Here is a 25,625-nt window from a genome sequence, read left to right as displayed (position 1 = left end):
ATGCTGTATGCTGTTGGTAGCGAAGGCTCCATGCCCCAAGACTGGCCTTTTTTTTTTTTTTTCTGCTAGCAATGGCCTAATAAAGCCTTTTTAGGCCATGGAAGCTAAATTTTTTTTTTTACTAACACTAGAAAGAGCTAAAACCTCACATGTTTTTCCCAAATAGCCCAATAAACACAACTTCAAGTTATAATGTTATAGGACTAGTTTCCCCAGAACAAGATCAATTCAGGTGCTGTTTTACCTTACATTTACTGAGGAATATTTAAATTACCCAATGTGCAGATTTACCAATTAAAACGTAAGAGACAGGCTTATGTGTAAGATTATCTAATATTTCTATTATATTTAACCTAGAAAAACGTCAGAGCTTAGTTTTTAAAAATAGGATATATGAACTATCAAATAAAGGAAGATTACTTACTATCTAGCCGGGCCGCTCTGTCATCTATCACGCACTGCTTTGTGTAGGAATCCTCGATGGTTGGATCATAATCCGTCACAAAATAGGACTGTAAGAAAAATTACCTTGTTTTAAAATTCATGTCTGCCTAAACAAGTACCAATGTAACTTTATCAAATCCCACATATCCAGAATTAATCACAATATTTTCATTGTATTAAGGCTTATCGCTACTATGTCAATTCCCCACTAAATGAAGCAGCTTTCAAATGGAGAAAAAAAAAATTAAGTATCTGAATTGTCATATCTGAAATATGCAAGAAGACTATAAAACATCTGCAGGTTCTTCTCATAATTAACTTACATATACACCTAAGAATCTAGCTATCAAGAAAAACTAAGAAAACACAATAAATTAAAATTCAGGTCTATTTGCAACCCGACCGTAAGCATCAGTCCTAAGAACAAAGTAGTTGAAACAAACGGAGACAACAAAGAGAGAGGCCTCAAAGACTGCATGTCCCGCTTCTTTTCTCAGGCCTCGTCTTAGTCTTTTCACCGGCCTTGTATAATATTATCATAAGAAACACGACTTCGGGATTCTTTCATTTATGGGGATCTCAACTTATTCTTTCACTGATATTCTTGTTGTTATCTTAATTTCAATTTCCCTCTTCCGTTAGCAAAGCCTCCCAATTGTTATCCTCTGAAATCATCACCAGCAAGAAGCACAGTTCAGGTAGCAGTCAGAAGGGAAGCGTCTTAGTGAACCAAATAAATGTCTGTGTATTATATTTCAGTTTTTTTAAAAAAAGATTTTTAACAAGGAAACAACAGCAACCACAAAAATCTGAGAGAGACTTAGTTGCCTATTCTTACAGAAGAGCACTAACTAGGACACTGACATCACCCTGTTCTGCTATCTCCTTCACTCCCCTCCCACTGGCTCATTACAAAATCTGAGGGAATGACTTGGAGGAAGGCAGTTCACCGCTAAGAACCAACGCCAGAGGTGTTCAGCCATTGTTCAGGCAAAGGTTCTTGGCAGCAGGACCTGCTTGGCTCCAGGGACACCGCGTTCTTAAGTGACAGCCCTGGGCATGGCGACCTATGCAAACTCCAAAAAGCTACGCAGACACAGGCACTCTGCACAGGACACTGAAGAAACCCCTGGTTTGAGGAGGGCGGGGTAGGAAGGGTGAGAACAATGATCTGCTTGCTACCATGACTTTACATATTTATTTTATTTTTGAGGGATACCCGCCACAGTTATATTTTAGGGTTAACTTCAATCATAGAATTCAGTATCCATAATCCTACTTCCCAATTGATGGTTTCACTTAAATGCATAATTTATTAAACAAAGTCTGTAAAAGAAACATTTACCAACAGGAGCAGCTTGGAGTAGAAAGCCATTTCCATCACTACCCCATTCCCCATTTAAAAATAAACAGATATCAAAACAATCCTGAACTCACTTCTTGGCACCCACACCTCTTCAGAAAGTAAATACAACTGGCAACAATATTCTTTGTACCGACTACTCTAAACAACTTAAAACTGCAGCCTTTCGCCAAGCAAGTGGGATAAAGCACGCTGTTTATATATTTTTAAGATTAGTTTCCTGAAACATGTTTCTCCACAGCAATCTGATACCTCTTGCCATGCTTTCATCTCACAAACCTGAATTTCATTGAGTATTCCCAGCTTATGCCTAAATGCCCTAAAATGTGCCCATTGTTCCCACTTTGTCTGAAAATATAATGGACAAATATTAACTATATTTTTCAAATGTCCAGGTCATGCATAATAGCTAGAGTTCTTTCAATGAGATGGGTTCTTTTTGCATTGTGAAACCAAATTAAAACATTACCACTTTTAGGAGACTTGTAGTTTAAGCAACTTTGAGGGCCATTAAAATAAATTTAGTGGCTGTGGAAGTTTCATGTTTTCTTTGGATGTCTTAGTTCCTGAAACAATCTTAATGTTGTAAAAAGTTTGCCATTTTACTAACACTGGAAAGCACTTATTCCATTCATATTAATTTTTAAGACAAACTAATTCTGGAGTTTCCGGATATTTAGGTCCACATTTCATCTATATTGTGTCCTGCTTTCAAAAGTTGTCTGTAGAGCCCATCGTCTTACTATATATGTAGACTTTAAAGAGTCATCCTTACTGAAAAGCATCTTCTTGTCTCATAGAGATCCATCCTAAGGAACACTGTTAGATCAAGGGCCTCAAGATCTGGGCAAGACAGAGCTTTGGATATAAATCCTGTTTCCTTTCCTTGCTGCAAGGAAATCAAACTACCTTGTGACAACTATATCGCATTCTTGAACAGGACACCCCAAGTGGCGAGCCCCTTGAGTTCAGTAACAACATCACTCTGGACATGGCTGTCACAAAACCAGAGACCCTCTTTCTGGAACTTTCATAATTCTAATAAGCCACAGCTCAGAATATGCCGAAAACAGGCATTCATCATGTGCAGGTAACAAACAGAAGCATCACCTCCCACCATAAAGACATAACATTTTTGTTGTTTAAACTTGGGTACCAGATATTTGATCACCAACAAGAAATCAGGCTCTGATGAAGGGCAGTCCTGGATTGAAGTCTAACTCTATTTGCTAGCTGTGGAACTGGAGGCAAATGACTTTACCTTTCTAACCTTTAGCATCTATAAAATAGGACAGCGACAAAACCTGGTGGAACAGGTAAAATGAAGTCATGCATATAAAGTGCCAAGGCATGCTGATGGTTCATAAACATTAACCATAATATTATTTTTGTCACATGGTTAGATGGTATGAACTAGTGTTTTTATTCAAGTCTATAGACTTGCTAATCCCAGGAACAACTGTAATAATTCCAATCCTAGTTATACCACAGACCAACCATGGGACTTGGTATTCAAAATGTTGTGAACCAAAAATAAAAGCTCCCCTCACCCCATCTGGGATTCTGGAAATATTTTCTGGATCTGAGCTGTAACTGCCAAATATATACATATGTAAAAATTCATCAAGCTGTACATTTAAGGTATGTGTACTTTTTTGCACGATACAAATTATACCTTTCTAAATTGCATAAATTAATGGTTGGATTAAATGGTGCCTTTGTTGCTTATATGATTCAGTACTTTGTTTACACAGTATGCAAAGCCTTCTAGTTTGATCTGTGTTGTTCACCATTCAGACTTATTTTTCACTACTTGAAATCCTTCAGTCAATTGCTCTTGCTCTCATTCATTTGCTCAACAATTATTTATGGAGCATCACAGGGACAAAGTCCCTACTTTCAGAGCCCACTGCTTTTTGCACAACATGCAGTAATTGTGCTGTGATTAGAGGAGAATAAGGAGTGTTAAATGTACTGGCCAAAGAACAGAAACAGCATGAAATGCCAATACCATGCTTGTTCAGAAGGCAACAAAATTTAAGGGGTTAATACTGCAGTGCCTAATGCACAGGAACTATGTATACATTCACCTATAAACACAGAGCCCCTGCAATTTGCCAGAAAAGAAAACAGTCTGTCTACTGAAGTTGAAATGTTACCTACCACAGTCCAGAAAGGATATTCTGTAGCAGAAAGCAAGGAAAACCGAGTATGGTATTGCACTGTGGAAGATAGCAGAGGTTCAGGCAAGGGCAGGAAAGAATTGGACTAAAGAGTCCAGAAAAACACAGTGAAGGGGGGGAAAAAGGAGGGGGCGGAAATACGTGTTTTCTTGGTATCACAGGAAAGGATGCATGGAGAAGGATCCTAGCCAGAAAGAAAGGGAGTGCTCCTTCCAAAGGGCAGGATGCCTTCCAGGTAGTAAGAAGGGCAAATGGACCTAAGTCTCTTTAAGGATGTTAGGAGGCGTGGAGCAAAGTTAGGATTAGGGAAGCTAGCCCATTCAGACAGGGAGATCTATTTCCCCAGATAAAATCTGGGGGAGCCCTTAATAATGCAAGAGTGTTAACGCTGTGATAGCAGGAATATTCGATTATATGCCACTAGATTGCTTGGCCAACTCACTATCTTCCCATTCAAAGAAGCTGCCTTAAGGAAGAAAAGAAAGGGGAAGGGAAGGAATGAGAATGATACTACTTCTGCATTCAGTGGGCAAGAGTGACAACCACTTTCTCCTGCCGCCAAGCTACTGATGAAAGTGTAGTTCCCAAGCACTGCCACAGAGCGGTGCCTGGTCTATGTACTGGGACAGGTAGGTAGAGACTGGGAACTCAGTGAAGCCCCCACACTGGTTAAGTCCACTACCCTTGTATTTAAAAAGGACAGAAGGCTAGACCGACCAGGCCACTGGTGAGTTTAAACAAGTGACAGAGCATTTCTGAGCACAGCACCATCCTCAGGAGTCCTGGAGTCCTCTAGACACATGGGGTCAGAAAGGGGAGGAGGAAAGGAGAGAGCAGGGGAAGGAAATAGTTGAAACCATATAGAAAAACACTGCTAACTACTGAATCTGGGTAATGTGTATGTGAGAGTATATTTTACTCTTCTCTCTACTTTTGCATATATTTGCCAATTTTCATATGAAATTTATTTTTTTCAATCTGGTGGTAGCACCTAAGTACTATAGAAAGGGTCAAATCAAGGGACGAAAGGATGCTTTTCAACTGAGTTTTCACCTCATTGTATTCAAAACCAGATTGCCTAGAAGCCTAAAAATTTTTTTCTTGGTCAGAATATTTTCCAGTTTTCTTTATATATTTTTTACTTTTACCATCCATCCTTTCCCCCACTCCAACAATATAAACTCCATGGGGGCACAGATTTCTGTCAGAGGTAACGTGACTTCCCTAGCACTTAAAACAGCAAATCGCTGGCAGATCCAGCACTAAAATCAAAGTTTGCAGGCTCTTTGGCCAAAGCTCCTTCTGCTTCACTTATTCTGCCTTTCGAAAGTTAAATGACTCTCAAACTCATCTCCATTCCCTCCTCCATTACATCCATTTAAAAAAAAAGGAAATATCTTCAATTATAAGAAGAGCAGTCATCCTTTATTTAGCATTTAACATGTGGTAAGCAGTTTATAACATTACATTTTATTATGTGATACATACAATATTTTCCTGATTAATTTTTACAACAAGGTTGTCTGTGGCTCCTTCAGAGAGCTGGAGTGGGGAGAGCAGGAGGGGTTGGAAAGGCTGCACCAATGAAACCTGATGTCCATGCTTTCTCTCGAGGGCCTGTGGGTTTCCTGGAAGAGTCCCTGTGTGGGACCCGCCCTGTGCAATCCCAGGACTTAAATGAGGCTGTTTACTCCTCCCACTCTCAGTCCGTGGGGTTTCATGGGCACCTCTCCTCATGGGCTACATCATCTCCAGGTGGCCATGCACAGCGCCCCTTTCAGAAGCTTTCCGCTGGTTCCATCCAGAAGCTCTGGGAAACACTGCTGTTTTTTGACGTTCAGGTGGCTAACTCCAGGGTGGGGCAAGAGTAGGTTTACAGATGCTCATAGGGAAAATAATGCAATCATTAATAAATAATAATACAAGGGGTTCGATTCCGGTCAAGGGCATGTACCTTGGTTGCGGGCACGTCCCCAGTGGGGGGTGTGCAGGAGGCAGTTGATCGATGTTTCTCTCTCATCGATGTTTCTAACCCTCTATCCCTCTCCCTTCCTCTCTGTAAAAAATCAATAAAAATATTAAAAAAAAAAATAAATAAATAAATAAATAAATAATAATACAAGAATAAACTTTCACGTGGTGGCCATGCACAGCGCCCCTTTCAGAAGCTTTCCGCTGGTTCCATCCAGAAGCTCTGGGAAACACTGCTGTTTTTTGACGTTCAGGTGGCTAACTCCAGGGTGGGGCAAGAGTAGGTTTACAGATGCTCATAGGGAAAATAATGCAATCATTAATAAATAATAATACAAGAATAAACTTTCACGTATTCACAACTGCAAACCTACTCTTGCCCCACCCTGCACAACCCTCTTTTTTTCTCTCTGCTCTGCTATTGATTCACATTTGAATCCTTATTCTCCCCAAACAAGAGGAAACAGGTCAAGTTTCTCAGAATAATGCTGTTAGTGCCTTCCCCATCATCTGGCTTCAATGAAGGGGATATAAGAAAAGCACCATCTCCTCTCCGCTATGTGCGACGGTGGGAAAGGACAAAAAGCACACCGCATACTAACAGCTCTTTCCTGAAATCTTCATCTCAGACCCCTTAACTCTCCACACTGTTATTTCCTGGAGATAAGGTATGGGCTAAATGTGCAAAACCAATTTAAGGTCATATTCCATGCATGTCCTTGGAATATGAGGGTGACTTGGCAACTATTACTTTATTCTCAGCCTTTGGGGCTTCAAGAGAAACTAAAAAAGGTTAGAGTTCTAGTGAAAATCCAGTTATATACGTCCAAGTAGATTTGATATATCCAAGGTCTATCTCATACTTTTTGGAACTTCCTTGCAAGAGAGTTAAGCAATGTACCTTGTACACAGACCCTCAAAATACTGACTGCTGGAAACTCCAATATTATAAAGATCGCAACAGGGAGTTAAGGATTAATTTCCCAGAGCACAGGAGGGACCTGGTTAGCCACCGGTGGCCTCTATTTGCTAAAACAAGAGCAGCACAAATTCCTCTGGTAACACTCGAGAAGACTGCAGCAACCTCAGGCAGCTGGGAGCCCGAGCCCGGCTCTTCCTGGTGTCTCTTCTGAACAGCAGCTGTCAAGTCACAGAGAACCTTTGTTCCCTGCAATACCCTCTCTTATTTTTATGTCAAATGTTTCCAATGTGCTTAATATTCCTTCACTTAAATACTTTTTTTTCTGACTGAAATTAGTATTTCATTTAATCTAACGTGTATAATTAATTACAGAGATCTCCATAATGTATCCTCCAGAACTCAAGTGCAGAATAATAAAGGCTACACTAAGCCCAGTAATCCTTTTAGTTTCTTTTTAGCAAAACTCAGGCCTCCATGTGACTTCTGGGCAATCTCAGTGATACGTACACCTCATGTAGAAAGTATTTGGTTGCAAATCAATGGGCCTGGTATGCAGCAAGCAAAAGCACAGTACAAAGTCAACTTACAAACTAGTCCTGTTACAAAAGTTTGTTTCTAAGTCAGTTATTTGGTACTCACTCCCCCAGAGAATAATCTGTTTAGGTCCATAGCCAGACCACAAACTACCATTGAAATACGGTGCTGAGCCAGTATTAACCCTGAGTCCAAACCTCTGAAGCAGAATCATTTGACCCTAAAAAGAACTGGGAAGAGGATTTCACTTCCTTTCCCAGAGTACAGAGCCAGCCCTAACCTACACTTACCCCAGCCTCCTCAATATGCCCCAACTGCCCACTACACTCTTAGACTTTTAGCCCTGTTCTGAAAACAGTCTAGTTACAAAACCACTTACCTCTCGCCCCGCTGTTCCACTCTCAAATGAAAACTAACAGTTCCCTCAAGAGAGCTAATCTCACCAGAGACACAAGGTGAAAAATTATCAGTCCAAATTAGAGCCCGCTGCAGTCTAAGGAAGATCACCCTGGCCCTCCATGCCCACACTTGCTATTCTAAAAAGCAACATTCAAAACCAAAATGAATCTTTAATAACATTTTCAGCACAGGTGAGAAGGAAAAGAAACACTTCAGACTGTGAAGGGAAAATTATTCAGGGCTCAACCACCATTTCATGTCGGCTCCCCAAAGGGAGCAGTCTAAGGAAGATCACCCTGGCCCTCCATGCCCACACCTGCTATTCTAAAAAGCAACATTCAAAACAAAAATGAATCTTTAGTAACATTTTCAGCACAGGTGAGAAAGGAAAAGAAACACTTCAGACTGTGAAGGGAAAATTATTCAGGACTCAACCACCATTTCAGCTTATTCTTCAAAGCTTTTGTCCTTTCAGAAGAAAAGAAAGGTTTTCCTCTTTCCCCTTCCTCCACAATACTACAAAAATGTTTAGTTCATAATACCAGCAGAGTGATTTTTGAAAACTGTCAACCTGAGGAAACGGAAGCTGCCATGGCGGCAGCCACTATTCCTATATACAAGCCATTTGCAGGTAAGAAAATACATCACTGTGTATTTATCCTTCAGAGTTGGCATATTTAGAAACCATTAAGCAACAATAAGCCAGTGGCCTCCATCATGCAGCATGAAGTTTATTTCCCTTGCTTGACCTTAATTGTTATTAGTTTGCTTTCATCTCTCAATTATTAGTCTTACTACAACATGTAACACAAAGCCTATATGTTTTAAGGATAAGAAAACAATTAAAAAAAAAACCATGAAGTTTATTTCCCTTGCTTGACCTTAATTGTTATTAGTTTGCTTACATCTCCCAATTATTAGTCTTATTACAACATGTAACACAAAGCCTATATGTTTTAAAGATAAGAAAACAATTTTTTCAAAGCATAATGATAATTGGCACAGAGTAATAGATAAACAGAGAGGGTCTATGTATGATATGTAGACATTCAATAAACATCTCATGCCATTCCCATGGGAAATTTGAGTAAATCCCATGATACTCCTTTTTTCACACCAAGGCACAGGTCGTTTTTGATTTGTGTCTTTCAGCTCCTGCCTTGACTTGAACTTTGCACTCCTAGGGAATTTCCATATCCAACCCATCCTTTCCATCGGGCACTATTACCTTAGTTAAGTTAGCCTTCCTTACCTCCACCTCTCGTGGACCACAGATGCTTCAACAATATAAATGCTTGCCTCTGTGGGACCCTTTAGAGATCCCTTTGGCGGTCGAACGACCCTTTCACAGGGGTCGCCTAAGACCATCCTGCATATCAGATATTTACATTACGATTCATAACAGTAGCAACATTACAGTTATGAAGTAGCAACGAAAATAATTTTATGGTTGGGTCACAACATGAGGAACTGTATCGCTGCATTAGGAAGGTTGAGAACCACTGCTTTAGATGAAAACATAGACCAGCGGTTCTCAACCTGTGGGTCGTGACCCCTTTGGCGGTCGAACGACCCTTTCACAGGGGTCGCCTAAGACCATCCTGCATATCAGATATTTACATTACGATTCATAACAGTAGCAACATTACAGTTATGAAGTAGCAACGAAAATAATTTTATGGTTGGGTCACAACATGAGGAACTGTATTTAAAGGGCCAGAAGGTTGAGAACCACTGACATAGACCCTGACCTCTATGGGTACACAATGTCCAGGCTTAACCTGGGTCCTATCTGTGTACCCTTCCTCTCCATATCAGGGTGCTTCCCCACACTGGAGTTCCCTAGGTCCTCTCTGCAGGCTCAGCCCAACCACGCAGACCTCAGGGCCAATACCTACTTCAGGCAGGAAGCAATTTCAATCATTACAAGCCAACATTCAGAGCCTCACCATTGTTAGCTTTGTTATTCGTCTGACCTTGGCAATGCTGATAACTGCTTCTGTTTTATTCCCAAACTTCAATATCACCACTTCTCCTCCCTCTTCTCAAGGATTTTTCCAAACAACAGGTGTTCCAGCTCTTATAATTTGGCTTCTTCGACTCTGAACCCTTATGCTGATAATCTACAAACACAGGTCATTCCTAGAACCAGGGCCTCATTGTTTTTGTTTGTATGTTCATTCATGTTGTAGCATGTATCAGTATTTCAATTCTCATTCCTTTCTATGAGATGCACCATATGGATATACTATATTTATCCATTCACTGGGTGATGGACATTTGAGGGTTTGTTTGTTTATTTTTTTCATTTTGGCTATTAACAGTGCTGTGATGAAGATTCATGTACACCTCTTTGTGTAAACATGTTTTCATTTTCTTTGGATATATACCTAGAAGTGGAATTGCTAGATCACATGGTAAAACTATGTTTAACTTTCTGGGGAACTTCCAGAGTTTTCCAAAGGGGCTGCACCATTTTACATCCCCATCAGCAGTGTTTGAGGATTTCTCAATATCCTCACCAAAACTTGTTACTAATATCTGTCTTTTTTACCCTAGCTATCCTAGTGGGTGTAAGGTAATATATCTTTACAGTTTTGATTGGCATTTCCCTAATGGGTTGTTGGTCATCTTCCCACATGCTTATTGGCCATTTTACACCTTCTCTGGAGAAATGTCTGTTCAAATCTTTGCCCACTTTTAAGTTGGGTTGTCTTTTTATTGTTGAGTGTGAGAGTTCTTCATATATCCTGTATACAAATCCCTTCAGATACATGATTTGCAAATATCTTCTCCAGAGTCATTAAAGTCTTGCTGACACAAATTAGTACACAGTTCCAAAATCTCAGCCCTGAGCTAAAGTCCTGTTGTCCACAATTTGCCATAATTCCAACTTCCATATACCCAAATTTGTGGGTAACGTTTGTTCCCGTGCTTCACCAAGCAGTTGTACTATCCACCCACTATGTGGTGGATCTGCTATTCTGACCACTTGCCTAAAACAAAACACCACTGCTATACCCACTCCTCTAACACCCATCCACCCCCTACCTCAACCCTGAACTTTCCCCATCACACTTCACTCCTCCACCTATATCATGCCCTAGCACAGTCCACTTGTGCCAGTATGTGGAATCACCCTACTTCATCAAATCTAAAATGCCATCAATTGTCAGACCATTATTATTTTATGTGCCAAGAAAGAAAAAAATTCAAAACAATTAGGACTTGTCTTCGATTATAAAGCATTTCAATGTCAGAGATACTAAAATGTAGGGGCGGGGGATGTGTTTCTTAGAATCAATGACATACAGTAGTTCTAAACAACTCACTTTGTCAGGTTGGTATTACTATTCTCATTTTACAATGAGATTATTGAAGCTCAATGTTTAAATGACCTACCCAAAGGGCAAAAGTCAGTAGGTTGGTGGAACTGGAATCCAAATTCAGGTCTGACTCCAAAGCAATACTGCTTCCATTATACTTTCTTTAACCTTCCATATTAACATAAAAGCATATAGCATATACCAGTTTAAAAGAGAAATTCTGTTACTCTTAAAATAAGTTATTTTTAAAGTTATAAACTGCCACTGTCAATTAAAAAGACAAAAGCAATTTCATTCAAAGTGAAAACACTCCATTTCTACATTATGGATAAAGGTCTACCCTGGCCAGTGTGGCTCAATTGGCTGGGCGTCATCCCATGCACCAAAAGGTTCAGTTCAATTCCAGTCAAGGCACATGCTGGGGTTGCGGGCTCAATCCCTAGTGGGGAGTGTGCAAGAGGAAGCTGATCAATGTTTCACTCTCGTGTCGATGTTTCTCTCTCTCTCTCTCTCTCCCTCCCTCCCTCCCTCCTTCCCTCCCTCTGACTTCCATTCAGAAAATAAGTGGAAAGGAGAAAATAAATAAATAAAGGTCTAAGTATGGCATTATAAAAAATATGTACAGAAATATTCTCTTTGACCTAACAATGTTATTTCTAGAAATTCATCCTACCAATACATCTGTGCCTATAAGAAATGACATGTGTAATTCATTATGCAACTGTTTTTAATTTAAAAGACTGGAAACAACGTTAACTGTCCTTCAGTAAATGAGTGGTTAAATTATGAAACATTCATTCAATATGAATGAAGCCATAAAAAAAAAGACTTCCTGTACTAATATAGAGTAATCTACAAGATACGTTGTTAAATAAATACACACAGTTTACGTATTTCCTTTATGTGTATAAAATGTCTCTGGAAAGACATACAAGAAACTAACCTCAATTACCTGTGGAAAGAACTGGGTTGCTGGGAGACCTGAGTGGGAGGAAAATATTTTTGTAGGTTTTGAAAGCTGAAACCTATGAATGAAAGAGGGAACTGAGGGGAAAGACCTACACAGATTAAATAGAAACTCTTTAGTAATAAAAGGAGCATGAGGAAATATAAGTTCTAGTCCCAGCTCTACAACTAAATGAGTGCTCCTGGGTGAGTCACCCCCTTTCTTGGCTTTGGCTGTACATGAGGAATTTTCTCCTATGAACCCTGAAAGGAAAAAAAGGATACCCAAGGACTAAAAAGGGCTCCTGGTGGCCATCTGGACTCAAATAATTTTTTAAAAAGCAGAGCCTAGCAGCCATTTCTGCACAGTGGCCTCTAACACAAACTGCTCTTCACAGAGGATGCCTCTGTGCTGAACTGCCTGCCGTTGGACTGCTAGGCTGCCTGGCTCAATGCTGCTGAACTGCCTGCCTGCACTGTGTTTCTGCCAACTGAGCCAACCTGTATAAAGTAGTTCCAGGAGTCCTATTACAACCAATAGGACTGAGGTTTTCTGCACAGCTCTGACCAATCAGAGCAGCTCTAAGCTGACCAATCAGGGATCAGGGACGGGACTTCTGTTGCTATAAACCAGCTCCTGTTGGCATTTGAATTGGTGCCAACTACCATCTTTTAAGATCTCCTAAAAGATTCTAGCTCTCTAATTTTATTGTGATATATTTAGCTCCTACAGTGTGTCAAACATAATGTGTAGGCGCTCTCAAGAATTTCTTTAAGTTTGTGGTATAAAGAAAAGAATATCAGATTTTAAGACAGGAAGGATTGATGAAAGCCGTAGCTCCTACTTCCTAGCTATCGAATTTGCAGCAAATCACATCACTGATGTCAAGTTCTATTACCTGTAAAGTTGAGTTGGTAGCCACTTTCACAAATTTGTCACAAGGAGCAAATAAGATACATGAAACTTTTCTGAAATTTTTACACCATCATATAAAATGCAAATTATTAATATACGTAGAATCCCCCTTCAAGTATTATGAAGTGTAAGAAAAAGCATGGATTTTGGAGTCAGTCAAACCTAGATATCTCACTTAATTGCTATGAGATCTTAGAAAGATTATTTAACCTCTTAAATATCAATTTCCTGACCTATAAGATGGCCATAATGATTCTTATTTAAAGACTATTGTGAAGATTAAGTGACATTGTAAAGTACCAGTACACTGTTAAGCTCAAAATGGGCCTTTGCAAATTGGTTCTCTTCCTTTCCAAACTTAGAAACAAAGGCTGCCCCATAAGCAAGTTGCTGACCAACTCACTTCTAGCTGTAACTTTTGCTCTCCAGAGCCTGGATACTTCCTTTTTCGTTTTCTTTCCCTCTATACACTGCTACCTATGAATATCCTAGACCCCATTTTCACTTCTCACCTCTTCTAGAGCAGAGATGGTCCGTAGAAGCAAAACTGGAAATAAAGGAAATAGCCCACATTCTTCCACATGAATCTCCTTCCTTAGGTTCACTCACTAACCCACTCAACCTATAAATGCTAACTGAGCGCCTATGCTGAGTCAGGAGCTGAGGATGGAATCCCACCTCTCACTGGGCTTGTGGTTTTTTGGAAGACTGACCATCAGCAAATAAACATAATATATCAGAGGTGATGCGAACTCTGAAGAAAAATAAAAGGGGGTTGTCAGCGCAGGAGCTAGAGGGGAAGATATGGCAAACAATGGCCACAGAAGGCTTCACGGACAATGTGGCATTTGAGGAGAGAATCCAAGGTCAATTGAGGGAGTGAGCCATGTTGTTATGTAAAGGAAGATCATTCTGGACAAAGTGAACATGAAGTTAAAGACAGCAAGGTGAGAGTGTGGGTAACACATCTGAGGAACAGCAAGGAGGCCAGTACGGCCACAACAGAATAAGCAGTAAAATGTTATGAGAGAGGCAAGCAGAGTGCCTTATAGGCCATGGAAGGACTTTGGATAATATGAAATGAAAACCACTAGAATTTAATATTCTAATCTTCTACATTGGCTGTTGCTTTCCTTTCCCAGTCTTGCCTGCCATGCGATGGACAGAAGGGTTCTGGGGGAAAACCAAGATGGCGGCATAGGTTAACGCCGGAGTTTGCTGCCTCGAACAACCACTTCAAAAATACAACTAAAAGACGATAAATGCTCACTGAGCGCCTATGCTGAGTCAGGAGCTGAGGATGGAATCCCACCTCTCACTGGGCTTGTGGTTTTTTGGAAGACTGACCATCAGCAAATAAACATAATATATCAGAGGTGATGCGAACTCTGAAGAAAAATAAAAGGGGTTGTCAGCGCAGGAGCTAGAGGGGAAGATATGGCAAACAATGGCCACAGAAGGCTTCACGGACAATGTGGCATTTGAGGAGAGAATCCAAGGTCAATTGAGGGAGTGAGCCATGTTGTTATGTAAAGGAAGATCATTCTGGACAAAGTGAACATGAAGTTAAAGACAGCAAGGTGAGAGTGTGGGTAACACATCTGAGGAACAGCAAGGAGGCCAGTACGGCCACAACAGAATAAGCAGTAAAATGTTATGAGAGAGGCAAGCAGAGTGCCTTATAGGCCATGGAAGGACTTTGGATAATATGAAATGAAAACCACTAGAATTTAATATTCTAATCTTCTACATTGGCTGTTGCTTTCCTTTCCCAGTCTTGCCATGCGATGGACAGAAGGGTTCTGACACTTCATTTCACAGAGATTAGCCAAGATCCTTCCCACAGAGGCAATCAAAGCAATATGTGTGTGTGTGTGTGTGTGTGTTGTGTGTGTGTGTGTCACACACACACACACACACACACACACACACACACTGCTCACCACTGTTTACAATCCCCCTTAAGATATTGTGGCAGGAGATTTCCATTGATTCAAGGAGGAAAAAAATTAAAACATTTTAAACTGTACTTAGGAAAATGTAGGTCAATTATACTTAAAATTATTTCAATAATACATTTTGAAATGTGCTTATTTTATAAGAATGTAACTATAAATTAAGGAAATTAACATTGCTATCTACAAAAGTTACATATGCACACACACATACAAGCTGTTCAGGCAGCTTTGTTTGTTACTGTGAAAAATTATTAATAACCTAAATGTCCGTAACAGATAATGATTAAATGAATATGCTATATGCATAAAAGATTAGTAAACAACCATTAAAGGGATGAAATAAGTCTCTATGTATGGATTTCAAAAGTATCCATAACATACAGGATAGGGCAAAAGTAGGTTTACAGCTGTTCATATGGAAAATATAATAATTACTAAATAATAATACAAGAATAAACTGTTTCACATACAACTATAAACCTACTTTTGCCTCACCCTATATTAAATTCGTTCATTCAACAAATATATTTTAAGTGCTTACTACTTAGGAACTATAGTCCTGAATGAGCATAAAACTGACATGGTTCTAGCACTTCTGGAACTTATATTTTAGCAGAGGAGACAATACCTACACAAGCAAAATAAAGATGATAATGTTTGAAATGAGCACTACCAAAAACCCAAAACAGACTAGTGTGGATGGAGAATGAGTGGAGGTAAGGGGCTTCTTGTTTTAGAAAATTGTATTATTAAATATTATAGTTATGGGTCTAAAGCTCAACTAAATTTTAAAAAACAATCCAACTTTACTTAACCTATATCACTGTTATTTTATCCTAGTAACAATAAGAACTAAATTCCTCCTGACCTTCATCTCAAAATTAGAGAAAAGGAGAGAATGCTCTCCTCACCAGAGCTTTTCCCAAGCACATCCCAGAAGGCCAGGCCGGTACTTCTCAGAAAGTGGCTCTGTCTATTCACACCAAGGACCAACCTTCTTTCTTCTAATTATTTAACCTCATTTATCCACCCAGCAATTCTCAGTGGTTTCCATAAAATCCCTCCTGGTGGCATATAAATGAAAATCAGACACCAGATCACTGGATAAATTTAAACTCTTTCAAGTAGAGACAAACATGATTCATATCAAAGGGAACCATATAAACATTCATCTTAGAAAAAATACCCATGTATGTAGGTTTAAAAATTCAAGAACTAAGTGGCATATGTTCATAGAGTTTAAGACTTTGCTCACACCATTTAAAGTCACAAATTATAGCTTGTCTATATGAGTACAGACTAATTTCACAGTAAAAGAATGCCACATCAATTGCAAACCACATGAAGAGAAAGTAAACATGCAACTAAATTCTGAATCACATTTACATGCATATTGTCAGAGTCTATAACTATTATTCCATTTAGTAAAAATACTTTTACAGTGCTTATTAGCAAATTCAGAAAGCAGTTTACTAACTTTAGTGGGTTGAACTGTGGCACCCAAAAAGGTATGTCTAACTCTTAACCCCTGCTACCCACGAATGTGACCTTATTTAAAAAGAGGATCCTTGTAAATGCAATTAAGTTAAGGATCTCCAGATGAGATCATCCTGGACTTAAATCCAATGACTGTGTTATAAGAGAAAAGAGTGGGAGATTTGAGAGAAGACCCCGGCGGGGGAGGGTGGGGAGGTAGGCCATATGAAGCCGGAGGCAGAGATGGGAGTGAAAGCCAACGAATGCATAGGCTGCCAACAATCACTAGAAACTGAAAGACACATGGAACCCATTCTCCCTCAAAGCTTCCAGAGCGAACCAACCCTCTTAACAACTCGATTCCAGGGTTCTGGCCTCCAGAATTGTGGGAGAAAAAAAATGCTGTTGTTTAAAGCTCTGAAGTTTGTGGTAATTTGTTACAGCAGACCTAGGAAATGAATACACTCACCTATAAAATTTGAACTCCTCATTCTTCTAATTATTTTCTGCAGTTTATAAGCGCAAAAAGAGTGTACGACAAAACAGAATTTTTGTTCTTCTCACTAACTATTGGAACTCAAATACTGAACAGTCTTCACAATACCAGCACTACAATTTACCGCAAAGGTAATTCATAGATACATGAAGTGAATTTCATTCTTTGAACTAGAGAGATTCAGTTAGTCAACAAAACAAAAAATAAAAAAGGGTAAATGGATTTAAATTGGTTCTAAGATTCTAGTAGTTTTTGGAAAGAAGTCAAAATAATTATTTGTTTTAAAAGATAGTAAGTCTCAAGGCTTTAACAAGTTAATTTTATTTTTTAGTTTTTTTTCTTATCATGAAATAATACATCTCATCGCAGAAAATAGAAAATTGTAAGAAAAATATTTTCAAGCCCACCTTTAAAAATATTTTTTTATTGATTTCAGAGAGGAAGGGAGAGGGAGAAAGTTAGAAACATCAATGATGAGAGAGAATTGTTGATTGGCTGACTCCTGCACGCCCCCTACCGGGGCTTGAGCCCACAACCCAGGCATGTGCCCTGACAGAGAATCGAACTGTGACCTCCTGGTTCATAGGTCTCCACTCAACCATTAAGCCACATCAACCAGGCTCAAACTCACCTTAAAATCAAAGCCTCTCTCCACAATTTAACTTAAAATGTAAAATTAGGCATACATTTTGTACCCTTGGAGCTGAATACCCCTTTCTTAAATTGCTAGAATAAAGCCCATCATTAAAGGCCTCTGTTTACAATCAAGTTTATATGGCAGTTACACAACCATGAAATTGAGAGTCTACAATGGAAATTATGATCTAATTTTAACATAAGCCTTATAATTGAAACACACAAATGGGAACTACAAGGAGAGGTTTATTGTCATGGGGGTTTCCGACAAGGTGCTTTCCCTTGATCATTTTGGGTCCTAAACTGTTCTGGTCTCTAATCATAATTTACATATCAACTAAGCCCTCAATTTTAGAAACATTTTTAAGTGCAGAAAAGCAACAGACGATGATCAAAATATTTTTTTTAATTATTCAAGTTTTTGACTAATGATCTCCTACATGTCCCTTTCATTTTATGTTCTCAAAAATAAGTATCAAATAGATAGAACAAGAATTAGGTAAAGAGGAACATCTAACAGCTGCCACATAATAAAAAAGGTTGAAGCACTAAGAAATTTTAAAAACTTGAAAAATTTTGCCAAAACAAATCTCTAAATGTAGGCACATTTCTTAACATTCTAAACAGTGATAGTTTATTAAAAGCAAATATTTCACTAACTCCGGGTACATATTTAAATTGTTCTGCCATTTAAATATTTATACAAAATTACAAAGCAACTCTACTGCACATAATGACTTCCTTCCAAAGAATACCATATGGGGAGGAGGTGGCAAGGAAAGTAGTAACTTTACAGTGGAGAAACCAAACACTACCTCACTCAGTTGATCAAGGTCAACATCCACAGTCATAAATCATGATAGTTTTGTGCCCTAGATGTGATGTGATGAAAATGGCACTTGACCCCTGTGGTCTTCCATCTAAAATCCATAATCCCAGTCCAGTCATGAGTAAAACAGGCAAAGTCCAATAGACGGGCATTCTACGAATATCTGACAAGTATTCCTCAAAATGGTCAGGGCCACCAAAAACAAGAAAGTGAGCCAAGAGGAGCCTAAGGAGACATGACAACTAAATATAATGTGGTATCATGATGAGATCCCAGAACAAAAAAATATTAGGTAAAAATTATGGAAACCTGAATAAGTAGGGAGTTTAGTGAATAATAATGCACCAATATTATAGTTAGTGGTTCATTAATTAGAACAAATGTACCATACAATGTCAGATGTTAATAAGGAAACTGGGTACCAAGTATATGGAAACTGCTTTATCTATATATCTAAAACTCACAACATAAAGTGTATTAAAAGAATTTACATGACCCAGCAGGGTGACTCAGATGGTTGGAGCATCGTCCTGTACATCAAGAAGATTATGGATTTGATTCCCGGTCAGGACACATACGTAGGTTGCAGGTTCAATCCCCGGTCACAGCATGTACTCCTGATTGATGTTTCCCTCTCACATCAACGTTTCTTTCTTTCTCTCTCTCTCTCCCCCCCTTCCTCTCTTTAAAAAAAAAAAATCAATAAAAACATAGCACCAGGTGAGGATTAAAGAAACAAACAAAAGCAACTTACATGGCAGTCATTTCTAATTAATGGATCCTATATAAGACTTTTCTAACCACCCACCTGTAACTTAAGGAAAACAACTAAAGCCACTAAGCAGTTTCTTCTAGCACTAAGATTACATCTAGATTCACAAGAATGATAATTATGGTACTCAGGAGCAAGATAAAGGGAGACTAGATCTACTCCACTTTTCCAAGCAAACATTTGATTTATTGTGATAAGGTTATGCAAACCCAAAGTCTCATAATCACAGAACTATCTATAATAATAAAAGTGTAATATGCAAATTGACCAAACGGCCGAACAGCAGAATGACCGTCCGGACGGCCACGCTATGACACACACTGGCGCCAGGCCAGCCAAGGCGGGTGCAATGCGATTGGTGGAGGGCCATCGCCCCATAATCACCCCACAGAGGGAGGCCCAGGTCACCGACCGGAGGGGTGATCCATGGGGGGAAGCTCTGCGATCGCCCCAAAGAGGGAGGCCCAGGCCACCCTCTGTGGGGCGAATGAACAGGGGCTCCGCGGAACCGGGGAACTGAGGGTGTGTGGCGACAGACACGGGCAGCGCCAGGCCAAGATGGGTGCAGGCAGGGGGCGGGGCCGCGAGGCAGCTGGAGCCATGAGGCAGCCGGGGCCGCGAGGCAGCTGGGGCCACGAGGGCCCCAGCAGCCAGGGCTGGGAGGCAGCTGGGGCTGCAAAGGCCTACCCTTGCACGAATTTCGTGCATCAGGCCTCTAGTCTGTGTATATATAAAAGGCTAATATGCTAAGTGTCTGTCCAGGTAATGACATCACATAGCAACACCTGGCTTCTTCTCCCTAGCGACTAGCCTCCTTGCAGTTTCTTCTGCCCAGGAACATGATTTGCTTTATAGCCAGGTGGAAACATTTTACACTTTAACCAAATGTCTATGAAGCGTTTTCCCATGCCTCATCTCATTTGATCCTCACAGAAGTCCTGGAATAGGTAGATAGGAGACTCGGTAGAATCCTATTTGCTTTTCATTAGCCAGCAGAGATTTAGAAATTTAGAAACTTGACCCGACTGAAAAAAAGAAATGATGGACCTTGAAAATGACTTCAGGTTTTCTCACTGTGCAGAGTATAGTCAAACACTGCTGCAGTTAAATATTTTACCCTTTGTTCTCCCTTCGTGATCTACAATAATAATCTGTTTCGTGTTGATATTTACTGCTGTGTTGCTGACAATAATCTGAAAGAGAAGTTGAGGTGCTTCACTGGGCTGGAAAAAGTTTAGCTAAATCAGAAAGCAAGTCTAATTAAGCAAGTTTATTCTACATATATAAAAGGCTAAGTTGACTCACACATGCACAACACATATAAAGCTGGCGCCAATTGCATGCATGTGTTTCGATCTGTTACTGTCGATCATGAATTTGGTTGACACTTCTATTACAGAGAAAGGGTGAATAGTGATATTAAAATATTTCTCCTAATTTCCTTTCAATGTGCACCGGGCCACTAGTTTATAAATAAAATTCATAATTGTAAACTAATAAAAATAACAACAAATAGTAACTCAGAAGAAAATTCTTATAAAGCAGAAGCCTTGAGCAGGAAGTCTGGCCTTTCTTCCATCGCTATATACTAAACACTATGTCCCTAAACACACTTACACCTGTTCCTCATTTACATAATATAAGTGACTATGGCACAGTGCAATATCCAAAGGATGCTCAAAACATAAGAGCATACCATAAATGAGAATACAGCATTCTTACTCTTTCACTTCTCTGGCATCTGCTAAAAGCAACAAATTCAGGTAAAGTAATGCTTTGTCTGTGAGGGATGTATCAATCAAAAGATTAAGAGAATCAATCAAAAGAGAAAGAGAGAAGGGGTACAAAGAAGGGGAAGTAGAAGTAGCATTTAACTACCTATCAGCATTGCAGGCCCTGTTTTTCTATGCCTCACCCTGCAAAAGTGTCTTAATGAAACTCTCATTTCAACTTATACTTACTGAGATGATCCTAAAAACTGTTACACTGTAATTCAGCAAAAGCAGGGCTCTAAATGCAAACCAGACCCTGGAGATAACAAAAATAAATGAATATCAGTTGTTGCTCTCAAGAAGTCTACTCACTGTCATGTAGGAGGCCAGAGAAAAAAAGGAATACCATCTTCTGTTGACTCTAGGATGCCATCAATTGGAAGATGATTCTAATTACAAAGATTAAAATAAGAAAAATTTTCAAGGTGTCTTAGAATAGGTAAGATACTATAGTTTCCAAGTGGTTAAGTACTAGAGTAGGTTTAGCATAAGGGACTATGGGAGCACAGATGTGACGATTCTACTGTTTGACTTTGCTCTCTCAATAGGTATTTAAGGGGGTAAGAGGGCTAAGCAATTCCACAGGTTCTTAATCCTTTACGTCAATAGGAAATAGAATTCGAAATTTACATATCTTGCCAGGAAAAAATTTATTTACAAAATGTAAGACAGACCTTACATAATAAAAAAAATAAACAAAAAAAAATTTTAAGCCAACATAAATTCATAGTGACATTTCACTAACTCCTTTGGGAAACAAAATTCATAGGTAATTTCCTTACTTCTAAGAAATGTAGCTTTTCATCAACAAGAAACTTAGAAGATGAGAGGACTTATCAGTTTTTCCTCTTGATCTTTCTCTACAAAACAAATCACAGCAAAACTTTTAAGTGTACAAAGGGGACAATCATAAAATAAACTACATTTACGTCATTTTCAGAGATAGCAGAAAGAACAAAGCAATCGTTTTCATGTTTTTCCCTTCGGTTAGTATGAAAGCTCTACTTTAAGCACAGGAAAGCCTTGTCTTTACAAACTTAAGGCCACACACATAAAACTTACAGAATGATTTGTTGAACAAATGAATCACTACCCCAATAAATTTTATTTGGACATTCACTTCTTTTAACATTAGAGTACCCAAGGATGAGGTGGCACCTGTTCGGGTAGGTGCCCTTATAAGAAAAGCAAAACCCTTCTCTTTTTCAAATATATTTTTATTGATTTCAGAAAGGAAGGGAGAGATAGAAACATCAGCGATGAGAGAATCATTGATCGGCTGCCTCCTGCACGCCCCCTACTAATGGTTGAGCCCGCAACCCGGACATGTGCCCTTGACCGGAATTGAACCCGGGACCCTTTAGTCCGCAGGCCAACGCTCTATCCACTGAGCAAAACCAGCTAGGGTGCAAAACTCTTCTTTTACAGCAGAACTCCTGTACCCAGTCAAATGAGGCACTCATGTGGTCTCCTAGGACAAGCTTCCCTGCTGTGGTCACTCCAGCAGGAAGCCCAGCTTAGCTGGGCCGTGAAGCAGCTAAGACAGAAGAAATGTTTCCCAAGGAAGACAGACAGTATTCAGTAAAGATGATGCAAGCACAGACATTTTATTCTTTCAAAACGCCTTCAGAGAAACATACACCGAGTGGCCAGATTATTATGACCACCTGACGTTTGTAGGCAAATTAGCTCTAATTTTGCGCTGAAGTTGCTAGAGGGCCAGATCATTATAAACGTCTGAATAGCACAACATACCTAAGTATCGTTGCTGATCAAGTTCATCCTATCATGTTGATGGCGTATCCCAATGCAGATGGCTTCTTCCACCAAGACAATGCGCCATGCCACGGTGCTCGTATTGTGCAGGAGTGGTTTCAAGAACATGAGGGAGTCTTTACCTTGCTTAGGTGGCCCCCACAATCACCAGATCTCAATCCAATTGAGCATTTGTGGGACGAAGTTAAAAGAGCCATCAGGCAGCTGGTTCCACAACCATCAAATCTCACAGAACTGGACAGTGCTATTCATCAGGCATGGTGTCAGATTCCTCGCATCACCTTTCAACATCTCGTGGAGTCAATGCCAAGAAGAATCGCCGCAGTATTGAAGGCAAAAGGTGGCCCAACGAAGTACTGATGGGGTGGTCATAATAATCTGGCCACTCAGTGTATATCAGCCCACCTTGAGTCACGCTTATTGACTTGACAACAATATCTCCATCGAGTTTTACTATGTGCCAGGCACTAAGTCAGTGGTTCTCAACCTTCCTAATGCCACGACCCTGTAATACAGTTCCTCATGTTGTGGTGACCCCCAACCATAAAATTATTTTCATTGCTACTTCATAACTATAATTTTGCTACTTTTATGAATCGTAATGTAAATATCTGATATGCAGGATGTATTTTCATTGTTACAAATTGAACATAATTAAAGCATAGTGATTAATCACAACAACAATATGTAATTATATATGTGTTTTCCGATGGTCTTAGGAGACCCCTGTGAAAGGGTCGTTCGACCCCCAAAGGGGTCGCGACCCACAGGTTGAGAACAGCTGCACTAAGTGCTTTACACATATCAATTCATTGAAACTTCTCAATTAGTCCATGAAGTAGGTAGATATTCTTATTATTGTCTCCATCTTACAGCTGAGGGAATGGTGCCCAAAGCTACATGGCAATCAGCGGTGAAATGGAGATTGATTCCAAGCAGTCTGGTTAGATTCTGTGTCCCAAACCACTACCATCATTACACTGTGAGCTACCTTCAGAAAACAAAATAAATGTAGTGTCTCTAAAATGTCCAGACCTCAAATCCTTCTCCACACTTAGTCAATCCTGACACTGACTATAAGCTGGCAAGCAGGTAATTTCCTAGGTATGTGAATATGGCCTGTATTACAATGAACATAGACATAAAATATCCAGACTCCCTTCTGCCTTCTAAGAGTACAGATAACTTCAAGATTACCATACATAATGAAGGACTTCTTTAACGTGTCATCATAATGTCTCATACTCAATGCTCAACTGAAAAAAAGGCCATGATTCTACCCACCAAAAAGATTTATGGTAGAGACATATAAATATCACTTTTATTTTTCTGAGTACAAAACAATTGTGTGATCAAAACAACAGAAACTTGCATGATAAACTAGCAAAAGCAGATGTAAAAGAATTTAACATGACAAGATAAAAGAGGGTTAATGCCATTCTTCCCACAGATCTCTCTTATAAAGATACTCAGAAGTAAACTGTCAGCCCAAAAGAAAAACAGAACTTACCAGAAAAATGGTAAAATAAGGTTATGAAAAAACTAAATAACTAATTGTAAATATGCTACTTATTTACAATGAACTTAATCAGTATAAAAATAAGGAGTGGTTCACCAAAAAAGTCAGTGTGAGAAGAACATAAAGATGAGTTAAATAAAGATCTTCCTACACAATTTGTTTATTTAGTTGTAACACTGCCCACCCACAAAAAGCCACATTCACTTGAGGTCATTTTACCTCTTGCTATTTCCTTTGCAGTGAGTCTGCAAAGTTGTGATGCATGGTGTGAGCCTATTCATGAATAGAAAGCAATTGAGTGAAACACAAGCAACCAAACCTCTGGTACCCTGAAAACCACACGAGAACAAGATCTTTTTTCCCATGTACTAACAGATTATTTTACAGCAGTTTTCTTAAGCAGCAATACACCTAGGGTGGCTGCATGTTTGTCTACAGCAGTGGTTCTCAACCTGTGGGTTGCGATCCCTTTGGCAGTCGAACGACCCTTTCACAGGGGTTGCCTAAGACCATCCTGCATATCAGATATTTACATTACGATTCATAACAGTAGCAACATTACAGTTATGAAGTAGCAACGAAAATAATTTTATGGTTGGGTCACAACATGAGGAACTGTATTTAAAGGGCCAGAAGGTTGAGAACCACTGGTCTAGAGTCACATGCTCTCTACCAAAAAGAGGTCAATTGACACTGAGACTGTAAATTAATCAAGTCAAAAATGTTAAATAGACTTCTTTAAGCAACTCCCATTTACTACTTGCTCATTTAGCTAATTTTAATCTATAAACAAAATGAAAGCAGTAGAAAGTTTTTCCTATAGCAACTCAGGAGTATTTCAAAATTAAACCTCACGTTGGCCCAGAGATTCCCCTTAATCAGTTTTTTGCTGCTTTCAGAAAGGTGTGTAAAAACATTAGCTAAGAATGGCTTAAGATAAAAAAGCACAGGGAAGGAACTTGCATGAAAGGTATTACAAATACTGTCAGTTTATATAAAATAGCATCAGTTGGCAATAATAAAAATACCAAATAATTTAAATGTATTTTAAAATTCATTTTTCAAGACCCTGACAACCAGTTGTAAAAAGAAGTATGATGTTAACAGATGGGAAAACTTGGAAATGTGAATTAATCTTCGTAGTAACTTAAGCAACATAATGATAAAAGATAAACGGACTGTAAATGAGTCAATATTGTAAAACCTTTGAGAATGTCCATACCATTTCTCCTGCTATTAGCCTGACTGTTGGCAGCAAATTTTAGGTTTTCTAAATAAATTTTCCTTCATGGAAGGGTGGCAGGATGGTGCAGGAAAATCTACAAGGATGGCATTAAAGTCCCTCATTCTTATGTTTACTCTGAAAAATGATCAAAAAGTGTCAAAAT

General features: G+C 39.3%; 1 protein-coding gene across 2 annotated transcripts in view; it reads right to left on the bottom strand.

Moving 5' to 3' along the window:
* RRAS2 (related RAS viral (r-ras) oncogene homolog 2) overlaps nucleotides 1-21,275 on the bottom strand; it is a 37,870-nt gene extending 16,595 nt beyond the window's left edge. The window contains exons 1-2 of one of the 2 annotated variants that reach the window (XM_014533076.1): nucleotides 21,255-21,275; nucleotides 425-512 (exon numbers count right to left, since the gene is read on the bottom strand). In XM_014533076.1, the coding sequence (XP_014388562.1) occupies nucleotides 425-512; nucleotides 21,255-21,260 (94 nt within the window). In that variant the 5' untranslated portion in view covers nucleotides 21,261-21,275. Of the gene's footprint in view, nucleotides 1-424; nucleotides 513-18,894; nucleotides 18,940-21,254 lie in introns of those variants that run through there. The other variant, XM_005885887.2, reaches the window with a different exon arrangement.
* Nucleotides 21,276-25,625: the final 4,350 nt, after the last annotated feature.

This window comes from Myotis brandtii, unplaced genomic scaffold (assembly GCF_000412655.1).
Source record: "Myotis brandtii unplaced genomic scaffold, ASM41265v1 scaffold934, whole genome shotgun sequence".
Classification (NCBI taxonomy): Eukaryota; Metazoa; Chordata; class Mammalia; order Chiroptera; family Vespertilionidae; genus Myotis; species Myotis brandtii.
Note: the sequence above shows the minus strand (reverse complement) of the source record. Positions and strands in the feature narration are given on the sequence as shown.